Source organism: Epinephelus lanceolatus, chromosome 10 (genome assembly GCF_041903045.1).
Source record: "Epinephelus lanceolatus isolate andai-2023 chromosome 10, ASM4190304v1, whole genome shotgun sequence".
In the NCBI taxonomy this organism is placed as follows: domain Eukaryota; kingdom Metazoa; phylum Chordata; class Actinopteri; order Perciformes; family Serranidae; genus Epinephelus; species Epinephelus lanceolatus.
The window spans coordinates 16870176-16887425 of NC_135743.1; the positions used below are offsets into that span (position 1 = coordinate 16870176).

At 44.8% G+C, this 17250-nt stretch overlaps 1 protein-coding gene across 2 annotated transcripts in view; it reads left to right on the forward strand.

Moving 5' to 3' along the window:
• The first annotated feature begins 4595 nt into the window (after positions 1–4595).
• The window catches only part of cicb (capicua transcriptional repressor b), a 39526-nt gene continuing 26871 nt past the window's right edge, over positions 4596–17250 (forward strand). For both annotated transcript variants that reach the window (XM_033640023.2, XM_033640024.2), the window contains exons 1-2: positions 4596–4815; positions 11401–15402. In XM_033640023.2, coding sequence (XP_033495914.2) covers positions 11526–15402 — 3877 coding nt within the window. In that variant the 5' untranslated portion in view covers positions 4596–4815; positions 11401–11525. The remainder of the gene's footprint in view (positions 4816–11400; positions 15403–17250) is intronic.

Genomic DNA, 17250 nt, shown 5'->3' on the forward strand with positions numbered 1-17250 from the left:
CGTCTCCATGACAGCAAAGCTGTTGTTTTGAGAACCTTTTAGTCTTCCAGTTTGCTATTTTCATCACTTGTCAAGAGTTTGATGGGGCATGCGTGGTCCAAGTGGGCTGGGTGAGAGGTCAAGGTGAGGGGCAAAGGTCAGAGGTTATGCTACTGTGAGCGTCTGCTGAGGTGAGAGACATTCCTGATGTGGTTCTGTTTCTGTATTTGTGTGGAGTTGGGGTTAGTTTACGTTTAGTTTACAGTAAGTGAACGGTGGGGAGACAAAATGAGATTACTGCTTATCTTTAGACTAGTTCATTCAAAATGATTTACAGTTTGGGGAAAAGTATATGTTTATTTTATGTCAAGTTACCAATCTGTCAAGCTCAGGTTGTGTAATGGTCTTCCTTTCTTTTCTCATCAAGACTGACAATGTTTCTCTACTTCTCCCCTTTCTCTGTGTTCCTCTGCTGCTGTCTGTACCTGAGGCCCATCTGACAGCAGAACTCAGCAGGAGAGGAGGGTTTCTGGTGTTTGACTGACAGACCAGTGATGAGCGCACAGTGAGAGGGTAAAGGGTATAGGTCAGAGGTCAGGCTCCCATAGAGAGGGGGAGAGTAGAGCTGGGGGAAACAGAGATGGGGGACATGCTAACGAGGTGGGGTGGTTGTTGGAGTTTAATGCATGGAAAAGAGATGCAAAAATGCATTGAAAAAATTACATGATGTGCCTTTATTGATCTTCATAGTACGGCATTGCAGCCACTGTAACGGCAATTGTAATTAGATATACAAAAGAAAAAAAATAATGAAAATAATTTTATTTCTATATGCAGCCTTAAAAGATATCAACTTAACAACAGTTTTAACACTTATGTATATTTCAGTCTTTAAATAAAAGGAGCAGTGTGTAGGATTTTGTGACATCTAGGGGTGAGGATTGCAGATTGCAACCAGCTGAAACTTCACCCATGTGCCAAGCATGAACTCCCAGTTGGAATTCCTCCAGTGTTCATTGTTCAGGAGGTTTTTACCAAGAGCCCAATTATCTGCAGAGCTCTCTTCCTCTCCAAAACAAACAGAGCAAGTGATTCAAATAGGTAAAAACACTGAACAGAGCAGTTTTATGTTACAAATCAGAGTTTTTCAGACGCTGGTCAGCTCATTGCAGTTCACTAGCCCAGCACCTGCTAATGTATGGTCACCTTTTTTGTGATGACTTAAGATCCAAATATTCAGTAAGTTTTTACCAAGAGCCGAATTATCCACAGAGGTCCCTGCTGTTTAAAACAAATGGACTGGATGATTTAAATGAGTAAAAACAATGAAAAAAGCAGTTTCGCATTAAAAATCTGTGTTTTTCAGATGCTGTTTGGCTTTTTGCAGAGGGACTGCTATCTACGGTGGCTGAAGCAAAAACACAAACGGCTCTTTCTAGAGCCAGTGTTTGGTTTGTCCGTTCTTGGGTACTGTAAAATCATGGCAGTGAGAGAGTGGACTCCATGGATGAGGATCTGCTCCCTATGTGAATAGAAATGTATCATTCTAAGGTAAAGAAAACACAACAATTCTCATTTTCAGATGATGATACAGTAAAGAAAACACACTTATATTATATTCCATTTCTGCCAGTACACCCCCTAAACCTTCTCACTGGACCTTTGATTATTGCGAAATTACAGCCAACAGACAGGATGCGTTCCTATTCACTTTATCACAACTAGAGGGCAACCCCTCACATACTGTATGTACATAAAAACATCTGGGTGTGTAGATGCATGCTGTAAAAGCTTTATTCCTCATCATCTAAAAAATAACATTTCGGATGATGGTAGTGGTTGAAAAGTTCAAAGATCAAACTCATCCTTAGAGGGACATTAATGTACTATATTTCATTGCAATCCATTTAATAGTTGCTGAGATATTTTACTCAAAACTTAAATATATATACATTACATGCTGTCCACTGATAAAAATACAATAGTAGTGTGCCTTATCATGTATCTTGACTATCACTTTTATATTCTGCAATGCAGAGCCTGCAGGAATGTAACAGAAGTCCAGGTCCAGCACTGTTCACATATGTAGCGCACATGCTGGGCGGCAGAATGTTTGGACTGCTGTTTGGACAGAGCAGCCAATTTGACAGTTCGTGTGTTTTCCAGCCATTTTCAATTCTTTATTTATCAAGCCTTCATATAAAATACTCCTCCAAAGGGCCCTCGGCAAAAGAAACCTACTGACCTCTCGTGCAGTTCCCTCAGTTTGTAGGACTTTGATAGGCATCACTTTACATATTTTTACTTCATTCAGACAATAACATGCTCCGGGTTAATGTACTGGCTGATATTAGTTTATCACAGATAGACTGGTATTAGAATAGAATATGTCTGACAACAAGTGCTGAAGATTTATTTGAAGCAGTCAGGAAGCAGGGTCTCTATTACATAGTTTGTCCACCAGAGAGCACTGACGAGCTTATTTGTAAACTGTGAAATGGCCCGCTCAGTACATATATCCTGGTCACAATTCTCTAATAACCAAATTGAAGCGATTGTTGTCATCAACTGTAATGTTGTGTGTTTATCTACATAAGAAATCAACCTGTATATTTTTAGTCTATTTTTTTAAACTCTCAAATATTGGTTTCAGTATTGACCTGAAATATCCAGTTTCTTTTATGATTGTTAAATTTGGAAACCCAGTATGACACTTCCATCTCACTGGTTTTGAGCTGTAGATAGGTCTACATGGGAATGAAAGAACTCTTGGGATAGGGGAAGGATTTAGATGATGATAGAGATTTACAGCACATGTAGTAAACACCAAATATATTGAAAGCTTGCAAGCTTGTATGTTCTAACTGAAGTGTTCTAGTGTAGTGGTTCCCAAATGTTTTGGCTTGTGATGCTTTAACGAGAAGCAACATCTATCCATTTAATTGTTTAATGTGAATTGTTTGATGCCTACAAATGAGAAAACAATCCAGTAATTCCCAATAAAAGGCAAAGATTTTAGAAAGATTTAAGGGAATTAAAAAAATAAAAAAAAAACTTGTTTGGCAGAAATTTGTGAACAAATTGTTCACTGTTGAAACATGTAAGTTGCAATGCCAGACAATCACCACTAGATGTCACGCTACATCAACATTTGGTGAACATCCAGCCTCTCCATCCTCTGTCTCCCCCCTCCTCGCTCTACACACACGTGCACAAACACAGGCAAACACACACAAGTGGTAAACACACTCTCACAAAATATACAGCTCCTTTCAGCCAATCAGAACTTTCTTCTGTTTTTAGGTCTTCACATCTCTTCCCTCCCATTATTGAGCTTGAGTGAGAGATCAGCATGCACGCATCAGATCACACCAACAGGGGGCGTTGCTCCTGTGATATCCCGCATGGCTGTCTGTCTCAGCATGAGTCTGGTTTTTCTACTACACACAGAGCAGGGGATTATGTAATGTTTACTATTATGGCGATATATCTCTACCGCGATGGTGAGCTTTCTCTGTTTCTACCCAGAGGTAAAGGTCACCATGCATGTCATATATCGAAGTTATGACACGTGCAGGATGCCCGTCTCGCGCACGTGCCATCATCTCAAACATGCACATCTTTCAGTCAGCTCTCAGCACACCGGTTCGTCTCCAGCACCACTGCCTGCAAGTTACAAACACGGGGTTAGCCGAGTTTACGCCAGACCACGCCCTCTCGGTCCAGCTGGTGGCAACACTCGTGATGACATCACCGCCGCGCGCACCCATTGGCCCCGAGACGTCGCACACCTGCCCAATCGCCTGCCGGTGAAGTGACGTCAGCCGAGACCGGTCCCGTTCACTTTCAGTGGAATGGGCGGGGCGGAGAGATTACCGACGTCAGAGCCAGCGGGATGCTGCGCCGTGATTGGCTGACTGCGGTGAAAGTCAGCGTCTGTTGCTGAGAGAAAAGGGAGAGGGAGAGAGGGAGAGCGGTTTGCAAGGGGCACCGATGCGTCGGCTGCACCACATAAGAGTTATCCACATCCTAAACTAACTTTTTAAACGCGCACTCGTGCTAATTTTTCTCCTGTGTTGATGCTTTCACTCTCTGCCTCACAACAACAACAACAACAACAACAACACAACTATTAAAATGCACTTATTGCTAATGTTTGGATGCAGGGCCACAGAACACAAACAACCGCATCGTGATGCTTTAATCCTTCTGCACCAACTTGTATGTGGAGAAGCAGAAGGGTTGATGCATTATCACCGTCTGCTCAGGGATGGCACTTGTGCTGTCAATTATGGTAAACATACTCCTTTTCAGAAGGGGAGGGGGCATTTGTGCCTTTCTATTGGCTCCTGATGATGTGCTCCCTCCTCTCAGCCCTCCCTCATGCTGTTCCTATGGTTCCCAAAGCTCTTATTGGATACTGTAAAGTTTGGGACAGGACACCGGTCTGGCTCAGCATCCCCGCCGCCATTGGCTGCATCCCCCCGTCTGTCAACGGGACTTTGACAGCCCACCACGCCCTCTGGTCTGTGGCGCCGCCGCTGATTGGCTACTGTACCTGTCAGCGACCTCTGATTGGTCGGCTTGCCCAGCTGTTAGTGGTTCATTCACCATTTTGTGACTGTAGTGGAAAAGAAGACCGATAGTTTTTTATAGCCTTGTTTGAGTTTCTGTGGGGGAAAGACATGTTTTGCGGAGGAAAAGTAAAGTGTGAGTCCGGACCGCACAGTCGTCAGAGCCGACAGCCAAGGGATGTTACCGAGAGTTGTGCCAGCCTCCTCATCAGCAAAATAGGACCATAAATCTTTCTGTGGCGAGGAGAAAAGCTCTGTTTGGGTGAGTTGAAACTAAGTTAGCGAAATGTAGACGAGCTCAACTGACACGGATTTTCCATCTTCAGGAGCAGCGAGTTAGCACGAGACGAGAAAACTGCCAACGGTCGCTCGGTTGTTGCGATACCGTCCGAAGAAATGGAGTGACACCGCTTGCGAGCCGAGGAAGAGCCGAGAGAAAGGGGAGGGGTGGGGGGTGTAACAGCCTAAAAACTTTCTCAAATGTTTTACCGCAGTCCCACGGACGACCGGGAAACATAACAGCCCTCCTCGGGTGACATTACAATATTGTGGTTAATGTTGAGCACTTTTCCTTGACCTTCCGAGTTTTGCGTGGAGCAGCGCTGGCGTAGTAAAAGCAATCGACCTATTTGCAGCATTGCAGCCCAAATGTTTACTAATAGCAACGCAAGCTGAATTTGGTGTTTATAAAATGGACCCGAGGAGATAATGGAAAACAACAAGACAGCGTCCCGTTTCCTTGCGGTCTGGCTGACGGTGTCATTATGTGGGTACTAGTAGTCTGCTACCGTTGCGTACTACGACTACTACAACCACCGCTACTACTAACGTTACTGAGCTGCTTACTAGAGCGAAACACCAACACGGGAAGATTCCTGGTTTTTCCCCAAGTTTTTAAAAATCATACAGACAGAGTGTCACTTTGCAGGCTCCATTAAGGAAGCCTCTCCGAAGTGGTTGCGTGTATACACCAGGCGTTGTAGTGGATATTTGCATGCCAAACATCGTTGTATGAGGAAGAATTAGGCCCGTCTAGTTGGGATAATTAAACGTCACTTGAAACCGGTTGTTTGTGTTTGTTACCGAGCACCGTACAGCACAGCAGACCGGCTGACTGCCTCGAGTCATAATACTCCTTTGACATTGTGTAGCGCCTCTCGTAGTACTCGCACAGATCAGCGCAAAGAAGCCGGGGATGCATTCGGTGTTTTCTCGGCTTTTCCCCCGCCGACACTCCACTTTCTGCACTGCAATCAGTGTCGATGCACCCCTGACATCTCTGCACGGCCAGTTTTTAACAGTTTGGTCATATTTCTCTGTCAGTGTATTTTCAGTCACAGGAAATGAATGCTTGTTTTTGACATTTGGACTCAAGTGTCCTCATCTGTCCTGCAGATTTTACACACTGGCATGCGTTCCTCACATCTTCATTATTGCAATTGTGTATGCAAAAACAGATCTCTGATGGTCCGGGCACCTTTGCTTATTGTAGAGCAGTTGGTCATTGATGTGGCATTGGCAGTTCTGCCATTTGGTCCCAAACAGGAACAGTCACCTCTGATCTATGCTACAGCCTCCTGATCAATATGGGCCAGAATGCACACATTTCAGGCCTTAATGTTTCTCTTTTATCAATATGATATCTACAGTCAGAAATGCCACCCACTAAACAGCTGCCAGTATTCATACTACGTCACAATGGATGTTCTCCATAACAAGCGCAGTCACACACTTGCATGCTCACACACTTCGCAGCTTGGCCTCTTGCAACACCTAAAATACCTTAACATAATGTTTTCTGTTACTCGTCTCGTGTTGCATGTGTGATTATATCCCACTCACTCATGAGTGTATAAATCGAAGTGTGTGTGTGTGTGTGTTTGTGTGTGTGTAACAGAGAGCATGTTCTTTTTTTGCTGTTTCATGTGTGAGTGTGTTCCCTGGTGACCCAGTTAAGGGCAAAGCTGCCCTGCCATGCTGGTGTGTACGAAGGCCATGGTAGGCTTCACGATCACATACTGTCTTCCTCTGTTACGCCATCGCACGTTCTTCTTTCTCCATCCCTGTCCCCGTCACTGCAGCCCTGCGCCCATACAGACACCCATAAAATGCTTTTAGGAGAGGGATGAGCTGCAGTGTGCCTGGTAACAACGTATACACTCACACTGACATATAGTGCAAATGCAGCGTTGAACAAGGTAGACACAACCTGAAGACAGCTGCATACAGTCATATACCCTGCGTGCTATAGGCAACTCAAATGCCCCAATGTCTCCAACACATGCACACACATCCTGTGCCATGTTGCGGTGGGGCATAGGCCACGGTATGTTCTCGGCGAATGACCGGATAAACTGGCATCGAGGCGTAGGTCCGTTAGGGTTGTATAGCCCAGTACTGTACAACTTCTTCATGTAGTGTTGACATTGAGATGAGATTTCCTTATGAATGACCATTCTGTGTGTGAGAGTGTGTGTTTGGCACATACATGTACGCTTGTCAGCAAGATGCTCATTGCATGAAAACATTTTTAATCTTAAAATTTAATACCATGAAAGTCATTTTTATTTATTTTTATATTTCTTTTTACAAATAAGCAAATACAGACTAGAGTGAGAGCTCCTGCATGTGAGTGTGTTTGTGGACGGGTGTTTATACGGCACAATAAATGCATGAGTGTGAGACGATATGTAGGTCCAAGGGAGATTTTAACAGTGTATGCATGACTGCACTGTAAATTCCAGGGAGAGCGTTTAGTGTGTGTGTGTGTGTGTGTGTGTGTGTGTAAAGTTTGATGTTGCTATGCTGTGGAGTGGGGTTGCATTGTGTCCTCCTGTGTGTGTGTGTGTGTGTGTTGGGTGAAACAGCATCTTTTTGCTGTTTAAGGAGTTGTCCAGTCCAACGCCATGGAGACGATAGCCGTCGATTATCTGTCTATTCAGGATTTACAGTAGCTTTAGACCAGAGCAGAGAATATCTCACTCTTAACCTGCTCTAATGCTGGAAGGTGCAGACGGCTTGAATCCCCTAAATTATGACTGAGTTACTCTCCGTTTCGTCTGAATTCACTCCAGAGGACGATCAGGATTCTTCAAAAATTTCCTTTATATTTTTAGTCCAAACAACTTACGCAAGGAAACCCAAGAGAGGAGATTTAGATTTAGAAGTGCTCTTGGCATCTTGGAATTTAGCTAACAAACATTAGGAGTTAAAGGTCGCAGTTATTTTCACATTAGGGGATGTTTACGGAGCACACACTGTGTGTAATGCTTTTGATCTTTCAGGAAAGAATCAGGACTATGTGAAATGTTAAAATCCTGTAACAGTTACTATACGGCAGCACTGAAATTATAGATGCTTCCTTCATAAATTCATGCACTTGTCCCTGTAATTTAGTATAACATATTTGGCGTCTTTGACAACGTTGGTATTTTGTCTGGAATTTGAAATGAAATTCTGTGGATAAGATGATTGCTTGTCCACACAACAAGGATGTATTCACAAATGAAGCATGTGGTCGAAGAGTGAAAATGTTTTTCCTCAATTTAAATCTGAGTAACAAAAAGAGATGAAGCTTTGTATGATTTGAAAAAAAAGTTTTTGACAGGTTAGAAAATTGCACCAAATGCTCAGCACTGAAAATAAAGACAAGCCCACGTCTAATTCTGAAACTCCTCTGTTGTCTACATGTTGTGCACATACTTTGCTGTGTAGTCCAGCACCTTCAAAGTTACAGAACGTGAATACACACGAATGCCTGCTACTGGCTTATCAGCCAAAGCCGGGAGCATTTTGGAAGGCTATGAGCATGACCAAACACATTTTTCTTAGCTAAGATCAGATCCTCCCGAGTCATTCAGTAAACCAGACAGTCAGTCAAGTGGCCCTGACTCCTTCCTGTCTTTTCCAGTGCACCACAGTAACGACAGGACCAACACACCCAGTCCAGGCCTCTGAATCTGCGCTAATGAAGTTGGCCTGGTGTTGGTAGGAGTTGCATTCCTGCAGTCCGAGTTTTGTTTCTTCTCTCCTTTTGCTTTGTTTGAGGTGAATCGTTTCTACATTCAATTTAAGAAAAAGTTACTTTAGCAAGAAAGTGATTAATGTGGAGTTTCACTTTATGTTCTTTATTTTATTTTTGTTAATTATGTGTAATGTACAGCATGGTCTTCTCGTCTCATTCTTTATGAGTCTTGTGACAGGGAAGCTTTCAAAGATCAAATTACTTTGCACTTACTTTGTATCTGTGTAATTTATTTTCATATGTTTTAGATGAAATAAACGGTGCTCATCTTTTTCAGTTGCAGACTGTTTAGAAACTGTTTTGTAAGTGGTAGTAGATGTGCACAGATATGAATAGAGCAGTGTTTTTTTTTATGTCTGCATCTGCAAGATGCATCATTTTATCATACAGTAGGTAAACTCCAGATGTGAAGCTACACACTTGGTGCTATTGCAATGAAATACAAAACACCAGCGTCTCTGTTAATACTGGTATCAGCAGCATTCACTGTGGTAACGATTAGTATGTGTATATTTCACTACTGTGCTCTGCCAACCTGTAACAAAAATAATGAAACAATGAAAACAAGGACTGATAAGTTTGCGATTCAGAAATGAATCTGAAAGCCCCTGTGTCTGTTTAAACAGAAAATACTGTATTGTTTGAGGGCAGAGGTCAAAATGGAGAGCCAACGACGAGTGTGTGAAGGACTCGGGTTGGTTATTAGTCATTCAGGACCAGGAAGAGATGCATCTCTGTACAGCAGGAAGCGGTGGTGTTCCTGGTTTAGGTTGTGTATTGTTTGTTACAGCGAGCAAACAGTTAACAACAAGGTCACCTTATGTGTGTGTGACGAACTTTTCCAGTGTCTAGGACAGGAAGTGTAAGTGTGTGTACCATATGAATTTGCCTGCGTTGTTGTCTGTATTTGCAGGAATGCGGGCATTTGTGCGTGTTGGTGAGTTGCTAAGCTTAGTTGAGGGAAGCACATATGCGCACGTCTGTGTACGAGTGTGTGTGTGTGTGTGTGTGTGTGTGTGTGTGTGTGTGTGTGTGTGTGTGTGACTGTATTTAGCCTGTAATCTTGCATCAGTGAATGTGCCTGATCCTGTGCCAGCCTTTTAATTTCTCTCATTTTGGGCGTATGTTACCATGGCATATTATTCCAATTATATTGTCTTTTTGTAGGTGTGTGTGTGTGTGTGTGTGTGTCAGTGAGAGACAATGACAAAAGACGACTGGGAAAGACTGAGACATCGAGAAAGAGTGAGAGAGGGCCAGCGAGTGCTAGAATGACTGTGGAAATTCCCAATGACTACACAAGAACAGCCTATTTGAACAAACAGCCAAACAGCCGCATACTCCCACCTCTCTCTCTCTCTCTCTTTCTTTCTCTTTTTCCTCACTCATGTTGTAGGGTGACCTCACTCAGGCCACCGCCAGCCCTTTTCCTCCCGATGGAAATCAGAATAAATGCTGTGTTGCCGTTGCAATTCGACGTTGAACACAGAATCAAGTCTATAATGCATAGCGTGAGAAAGCCACGTTGTCGCATGTCGAAGTAGCTGGAGGGAGTACAGTGGAGAGATCAGGCGACCTGTAGTGTGTGTGTGAGTGTTAGAGAGAAAGGCTTTTTTGTGTCTGCATGCATTTGAAATTAAAGAGATGTAGGCCTCGTTAAAGGCAGACATTTGGATACTGAAGTACTGTGAGAGACAAACCGTAGCGAGTGACCTTGGATGTTTACGTTTCTTTCTTTCTTATTTTTTTTCTTCCTTTCTTTCTTTCTTTTCCTTCTTTCTTTCTTTCTTTCTATGCTTTTTGCCTATAGTTGTTTTTTTTTGTTTTGTTTTTTTGCTGACCCTTTATTTTAAAAGAGTAAACTAATCAACTGTAAAAGTGATGCCATAACTCACATGAAGTTTACCAGATTAAGACCCTTTCTATATGTATAGACATTTTTTTGAAAATGGATAATTTTCTCCTCTGTCTTGAAAAAATATTCTGTCCAGACGGCCCATGTTTTACAAAATACCTCCATCCATAAACTGGTAAACAAACTGGTAGTCCGCTGTTGTTGTTGTTGTTGTTGTTTCTGGTGCATGCTCATTACACAAAGCAAGAATGGGCACGTGCAAATTGAGGAGATAACGTTAACGTTTCCCAAGTGCTCCATTTTACATGTTCACACAGATACAAAGTAACCAGAGTTTTGATAACTCTTCACCTCAGGAGCGTTTAAAAAATGTTGTACTGAACTAAAACTCTGTGAGTCAAGAGGCCAATACATGGAGGAAAATGCCCATTTTTATAAATATCTGCATACATGTAGACAGGCCCTAAATCTCAATCTAAGAACATGCTTCCCTAGGATTACCTGTGAAATAAATCCACAACTCATAATAACTATCAAAACACAAATATCTATTTTTTTCCACTTACTATGAATTATGTAGTATTAAACTAATTATAATAAGGTCTAGAGAAGAATACTGATTTTTATAAGGAAAGCAATCATGTTCTTTTTTTTCGTGAAGCAGTCATTTTTTAAATGTTGCTCTCTGCTTTTGAAATGGTGAATAACAAATGTTGAGATTTTTCGTTTTGAGTGCACAAACTGGCACTGATAGACAAGCACACAAGGACACGCTTGCATGCACGCTCTAGTGGATCAGGCAGACATGGAGGGTTGAATGAGAGCATACGTCAGATTTTGAGCCAATGTGATAGCCAGTGCAGTGTAGCACACTTCCAGGTATGACGTCATTTTTATTCTCAGCAATTTTTTGATTACGAAGATAATAAATGACCACCTGTCTTCTGCGTCTCCCTCTTCTTTTCCAGCCTGCTGTACAGAGTACAGGGGGACAGCGCAGAAGAAAAAGCAGAGAAAGACATAAAAGGAGTGCCTTAGAAGTGAAGGAAGAGGAGCGCCACAAAATCTGCACTTTGTGAACAGCGACGAAGACATGAGACCATTAAAGAAGCACAGAGGTCGTTCTCCCCCGTTAACGAGAGGCAGAGGGGGGAGAAGGAGAGGGGGCTCGCAGCCACTCCCAGAGAAAGACCCCAAAAGAGTTAAGAGGGAGACACTTGTCAAAACCACGCAGCATACACCCAACCCTCCCTCCACACGCAAACAGACTCCGCCCACAGCCGCCAACTCTAACAAGGAACCACTCACAAACAGCAATACCCCCACGAGGGAGGAGTCTACTGAGCTGAGGAAACCTGTGGAGTCAGTCGAGAAAGAAGGGAAGAAGGCAGAGGAAAAGACAGAAAAGGAGAAGACAGTGGGCACGAATGGAAATAGTGCTGTGGCCAGTGATACTGTAGCATTTCCTACCTCTGCCCCAGCGCCACTTTCCACAGCCACACCCCCTCCGGCCACCAATCACAGCCCCAGTTTAGGCTCTGTCTCTAGTAGGAAAACAGCCACATTTAAGGCTCGTGTACCCAAGAAAAAATACACATATGAGCACTTTGCTAACAATGCAAGTGCCCTGACTACCATTCCTACCTCCAGCCCTGCACTCATACACAACAGTTACTGCAATACTAACAGAAAAACCAGTGATAGTGTGAACACTCCCAATAATAATTTCAAGAGTGGTAACAATATTAGTAATATCATTAATAAAAGCATTAATGTCAGCACCAGTAGTAGTACTAACACTAAAAGTGATATTAACAACATTATTAACAGTAGTAACAGTAGTGCTGGGAGCCATGATACTTTTATCAATAGCAGTAATAGTAGAAGTAATAATTGCTCAGGTAATCAGCCATCAGTGCTAACTGTGGATAGTAAAGCTACAGAAGCAAACTATTTTGTTTCCACGGAGGATAAAGCCCTCAGGACAGCAGAATCCCTGGAGAAAGATTTCCAAGCTGGGGAAAATGAGTCAGAGGGGGCTCCTAACTCAGTGCGCTCCTCGTCCACTGATACAGCTAGTGAGCACTCAGCTGACCTGGACGTGATGGAGGCAACAGGACCAAGCCTTCATCAAAAGAACTCTCACTACCCAGCTCCACTCCATAACTTGCACCATAAAGAGGCCAGTCTTTCAGAGGGGCTAGCTGAACCTCTGGCCAAAGGCATGAAAAACCAGAGAGTTCTTGCTCGCCAGATGAGGAGGACCCTGGAGAGTGGTATTGGGGCTGCAGGGGACAGAAGGGTTAAGGAGACTAACTCATGCCCTTTATCACCTGTGTTCAGACCAGGGGTGGTGCGTAGGGTGGGTGGAAGTACTGTTGAAGTCCAGCTCCAAGGACAGGAGACCCTTGTTAAATACCCTTTTCATGGTGGGACTGTGATGACATCGTCATCAGGGAGCACGGTGGAGTTAATTTTAGATGCCCCCCCACCTGGCATGGCACCCGTGGCTGTCAGGACGCGAGTGTGCGTGCCCTTTGGCGGAGAGGAGGGGGGTCCTCTGCTGTACAGAGAAGGGATTGTCACTCAGGTGGACCCCCACCCCGGTGTGTCATTTCCTTACCAGGTGCTCCTGAGCGAAGACAGAGAGACTCAGGACAATGGAGAGGTGGGGGAAGAGAAAGAGAAAAGGAAGGCTAATGCTCAGGCTGTGTGGGTGTCCCGACAAAGCCTGAGGCTCCTCACACCTCCCTGGGAGGTTCCACATTTGGATGGTGGGAAGGCTAAGGAGAGGGAGCGGGAGAGGGAAAGGGAAGAGAGGGAGCGAAGGGAGGAGATGGAGGTAGAAAGGGAGGTGTGCCAGTTGAGTATTGGGATGGGGATGCTGGGACCAGGAGCAAGGTTGGGCCATGGTTTTTCACATGAAGGGGTTGCAGGAGGGCATCCCTATGGAAACACACATCCGGCACCCCATTCTTCCACTGTGACCTCTAGTGTAGCTGGCAGCACAGGTCATGGCTGCGGAGATAACTTCTCTGACAGAGACAGACAGAAACAGCCAAACACTCCAGAGGAGGACGCTGAGGTATCTTGTTTTAACATGGCTCTCACTGTTGGTCACAAGCCAAATGCTGGGTCCTCTCAGCACAGAAACATCATCTCCAAGTCCACTTGCTATCCCCCCTCCTCCCCTCACCTCTCTGTGGTGCGAGGCTTGGGACCCCCGCACCTCTCCACTTTAGCTAGTCCTCAGCCACCCCGTTCCCCTGCCTTGCTGGGGTCTGAAATGAACACCACTCCAAACCTACCTCCATCAAAGACCACTCCCACTCAGACCCCTACTCCCACTTCTGGTGGGGGAGCCTCCTCTACCTCCTCTCGCTCCAGGACTCCCCTCTCATTGGCTCAGCAGAAATACAAGAAGGGTGATGTGGTGTGCACCCCTAATGGTATCCGTAAGAAGTTCAATGGTAAGCAGTGGAGGAGGCTGTGCTCCAGGGAGGGCTGTATGAAAGAGTCACAGCGTCGAGGATACTGCTCAAGACACTTGTCCATGAGGACCAAAGAGATGGAGGCGGCAGGGGGAGAGGGGGGGGGAGGAGGAGGCAGCAGCTCAGGGACAGTCACCCCCTCTGACCTGCGGGGGAGAGCAAGCAGTGAGTTTGAGTGGGACGACACATCAAGAGAGAGCAGTGAGACCAGTAGCAGAGGAGACTCCAGACCCCGCTTGGTCCTCCCCTCCCTCCTCCCCCATGATCTGTCGTCACGCTTCGACTTCGATGAGTGTGAGGCCGCCACCATGCTTGTGTCATTAGGGAGCTCCCGCTCTGGTACCCCCTCCTTTTCTCCCATATCCAACCAGTCACCCTTCTCCCCTGCCCCCTCTCCCTCGCCCTCCCCACTGTTCGGCTTCAGGCCAGCCAACTTCTCCCCGATTACGGCCTCCCCAGTCCTGCAACACCGGAGGCACAGGCAACCCAGCGGCACGGGGGGAGGAGGGGCAGGGGGCAGTAAGGTAACAACTCCAGCTGGAGGAGTTGAGAGGGAGAGACACACTTCAGGTATCCAGCCCTCCTTCCACAGCAACCTGATGTTTACAGTCCCCATGAGCCCCAGCAAACGAAAGCCCGACGCGCCTCCTCCACCACCCCTTCCCTCACACCACCACGATTACACACCCAAGACAGAGCTGGAGCAGGGGGACCTTAACAACTCTTTCAGGGTGCTGTCCCCTCAAACACCAGCTTCACATTCCCGCACACACACACCCACCTTCTCCCGACCCAGAGGAGTGACCACCCCCTCCTCCAGTACACCACCGTCCTCCACTGCTGTCTCCCCTCCTCCTCTACTGGTGTCTCCAACTCCTCCCTCTCCTCTCACTCCTGATGGAGGGCCTCGTCGTGTGGTCCCTGTATCCCAACAGGCCTTGCGGGACTCCCCTGTCATTGTGAGGAATCCCGAAGTCCCGCTGGCAAAATTTACAGAGTGTCCCCTGGGAAGAGGAGGAGGAGGAGGAGGTGGAAACGAGGGAGGGACAGATAAAACCTCATCTAAAGACATCGGCCTAACACCCCTCACCCCTCAGCCCATTTCAGGCCTCCAGGTTCCTGTCCCTATTAACGCTGCTGCAGCCACAGTTCCCAATGGCACCGTCCTCCTGCGGAGCCCGGCCCAAACTCTGGTGCTCGTGTCCCCGACACCCTCCTCCCTGTCCACCACTGACACCCCTGACACCCCCCTGCAGGCCCTGTCAGTTACCGTCAGCACAACAGTCACAGCTCCCGCTCCAAGTAGCACGGACAGCTCTGCAGACCGAGAGGAGAACAGGGGGGTGGGATTTGGGGGTGAGGTCCAGCAGCCAGTTCCCTGTCACCCTTCTCCCACCGCTCTGCTGCCCTTGATCCTCCCTGCCGAAAGCCTTCACCCTGTCCCCCGGAAGGACATCATCATGGGACGTCCTGGCACAGGTGAGAATAGCTCCACACGTGTGGGTGTATTTTATCTGTGAGGTCAGTCACTTTGAAGGAATGAGGAGAAACTTTGACGACTGAGGGGGTTTAGTCACAATTTGTGAATTGGGCTGCAGTTAGAAAGCAGGAGACATGTGGAATAAGCATATTAGATACTGTAATCTGTGCACCTTTAAAAAATATTCCAATCACATGAAAAAAGAATGAAGCAAAGCAAATCTGAAAGAAAATATATCTTGTCCACAAGGAAATATTTTAGATCAGAAAATGAATTAGGGACAATGTGTTTAATGTGTGTATTAAATTGTGTAGCTATTTCAAAGTGAAAAACAATTACACACAATTCTCAGAAATAAGACTTTCCCTCAAAAGTAGTCTATACACAGTTTTTTTTAAATACATTAAAAGTATCAGTCAAGTCAGACTTTATTCCTCTGTGTTGTTCCAAATTGCAGCTCTGTACATTCAAATAAAAAATGGAGGAAACACTCTCCTCTATTTAATTTTTAATGAATCCCAATTTTTGGAACCTAACAGCCTCATGGGAAAAATTTTCTGCATCATCCCCAGTTGTGTGGCATAAAGAGTTAGGGGCTGTCTGTTTTTTTTCCCTCTGCGTAATTATTATCTTGTAGTTTGTTTTTACAATTTAAGTACCATCCGTTGAGTATATTCACAACATTCAATTGCTATTGGAAATGTCTTATACCTCTCTAAAGGATATCTATTTTGGTAGCTGAGTGGCTCTGTAGTGTCAACTGCTCACACACACGTTGCCATCTCAGGATGGACTGAGGAGAAGCCCTGTTAACTGGCTTTGAAGTAGAAGGTTAACCAGCATTTTGCAGTTTAATATCAGTGATTCTTGAACTCAGAAACCGAGACTTCACAAGAGAAATGCAGTGACAGTGCAGTTATGTCATGAGAAAAGAACCAGAGGAGAAACTGAAAAAAAATCTGTTTATTTATGTGAATTCAGTTGAAGCTACTGCAAGTGGCATACGTATTAAAATAATAAGAAGACGAGGCAAATAAGGTGTAAATGTAGCTCTACGAGTTTCTCTTTTTATTTTGTACACACACCCACATGCACACACACACACACACACAGATTGAAAGAGAGGGAGATGTATGAAAGCCTTAAAAAGGACCTTTTAGATAAAATAGTAAATAGAGAGGACCTTACTCGGTTAACAGTTTCTCTCTATATTTTTTCCTGATAACCTAATGCAAGCCAACTGTTAACATAGTGTTTTATATCATTCGTCAAATAAATCCAAATCAGCTGAACAAACATTCATTTAGCTATCAAACTTGTTTCGAACAAAAAAAAGTATTAAAATTGCTGAATGTTTTTTTTTAATTGAACGTAGTAATTTGACTGATAACACCCACAGTGTAACAGAGGCCCAGATTCACATTAACATGCCACGACCCTCTGTGTGTGTTGATGCCCAGTGGAAGGAGCTCCAGTTCGCCAACATGCTGTTGTCCCATATGGCTTCCTCTAGTCCTCTGTCCACCATCCTCCTGTGTATTGGTTAAACTAAACTAAATGCTAAAGCTGGTCACGTGACCCACGAAGCCCTGAAACAGGCATCTGGGATTCACCAGGTCAGGACTAGACTGGCTGGAATCACTGCTGATGACAAAACAAAATTCACTATGTTAATTTAATTCACTCATCAGCTCTCAGTGAGGAAAGAATAATCCGTGCCGTATGTCCCGGTAACTTTGAGAAAGGGAGCTTGGTTCAGCTGATGGTTTTTAGGGAACGACTGTTTTATGTCACTGCCAAACACTGTTCTTAAAAAGACAAAATTACCAAAGTAATAATTAAACTGG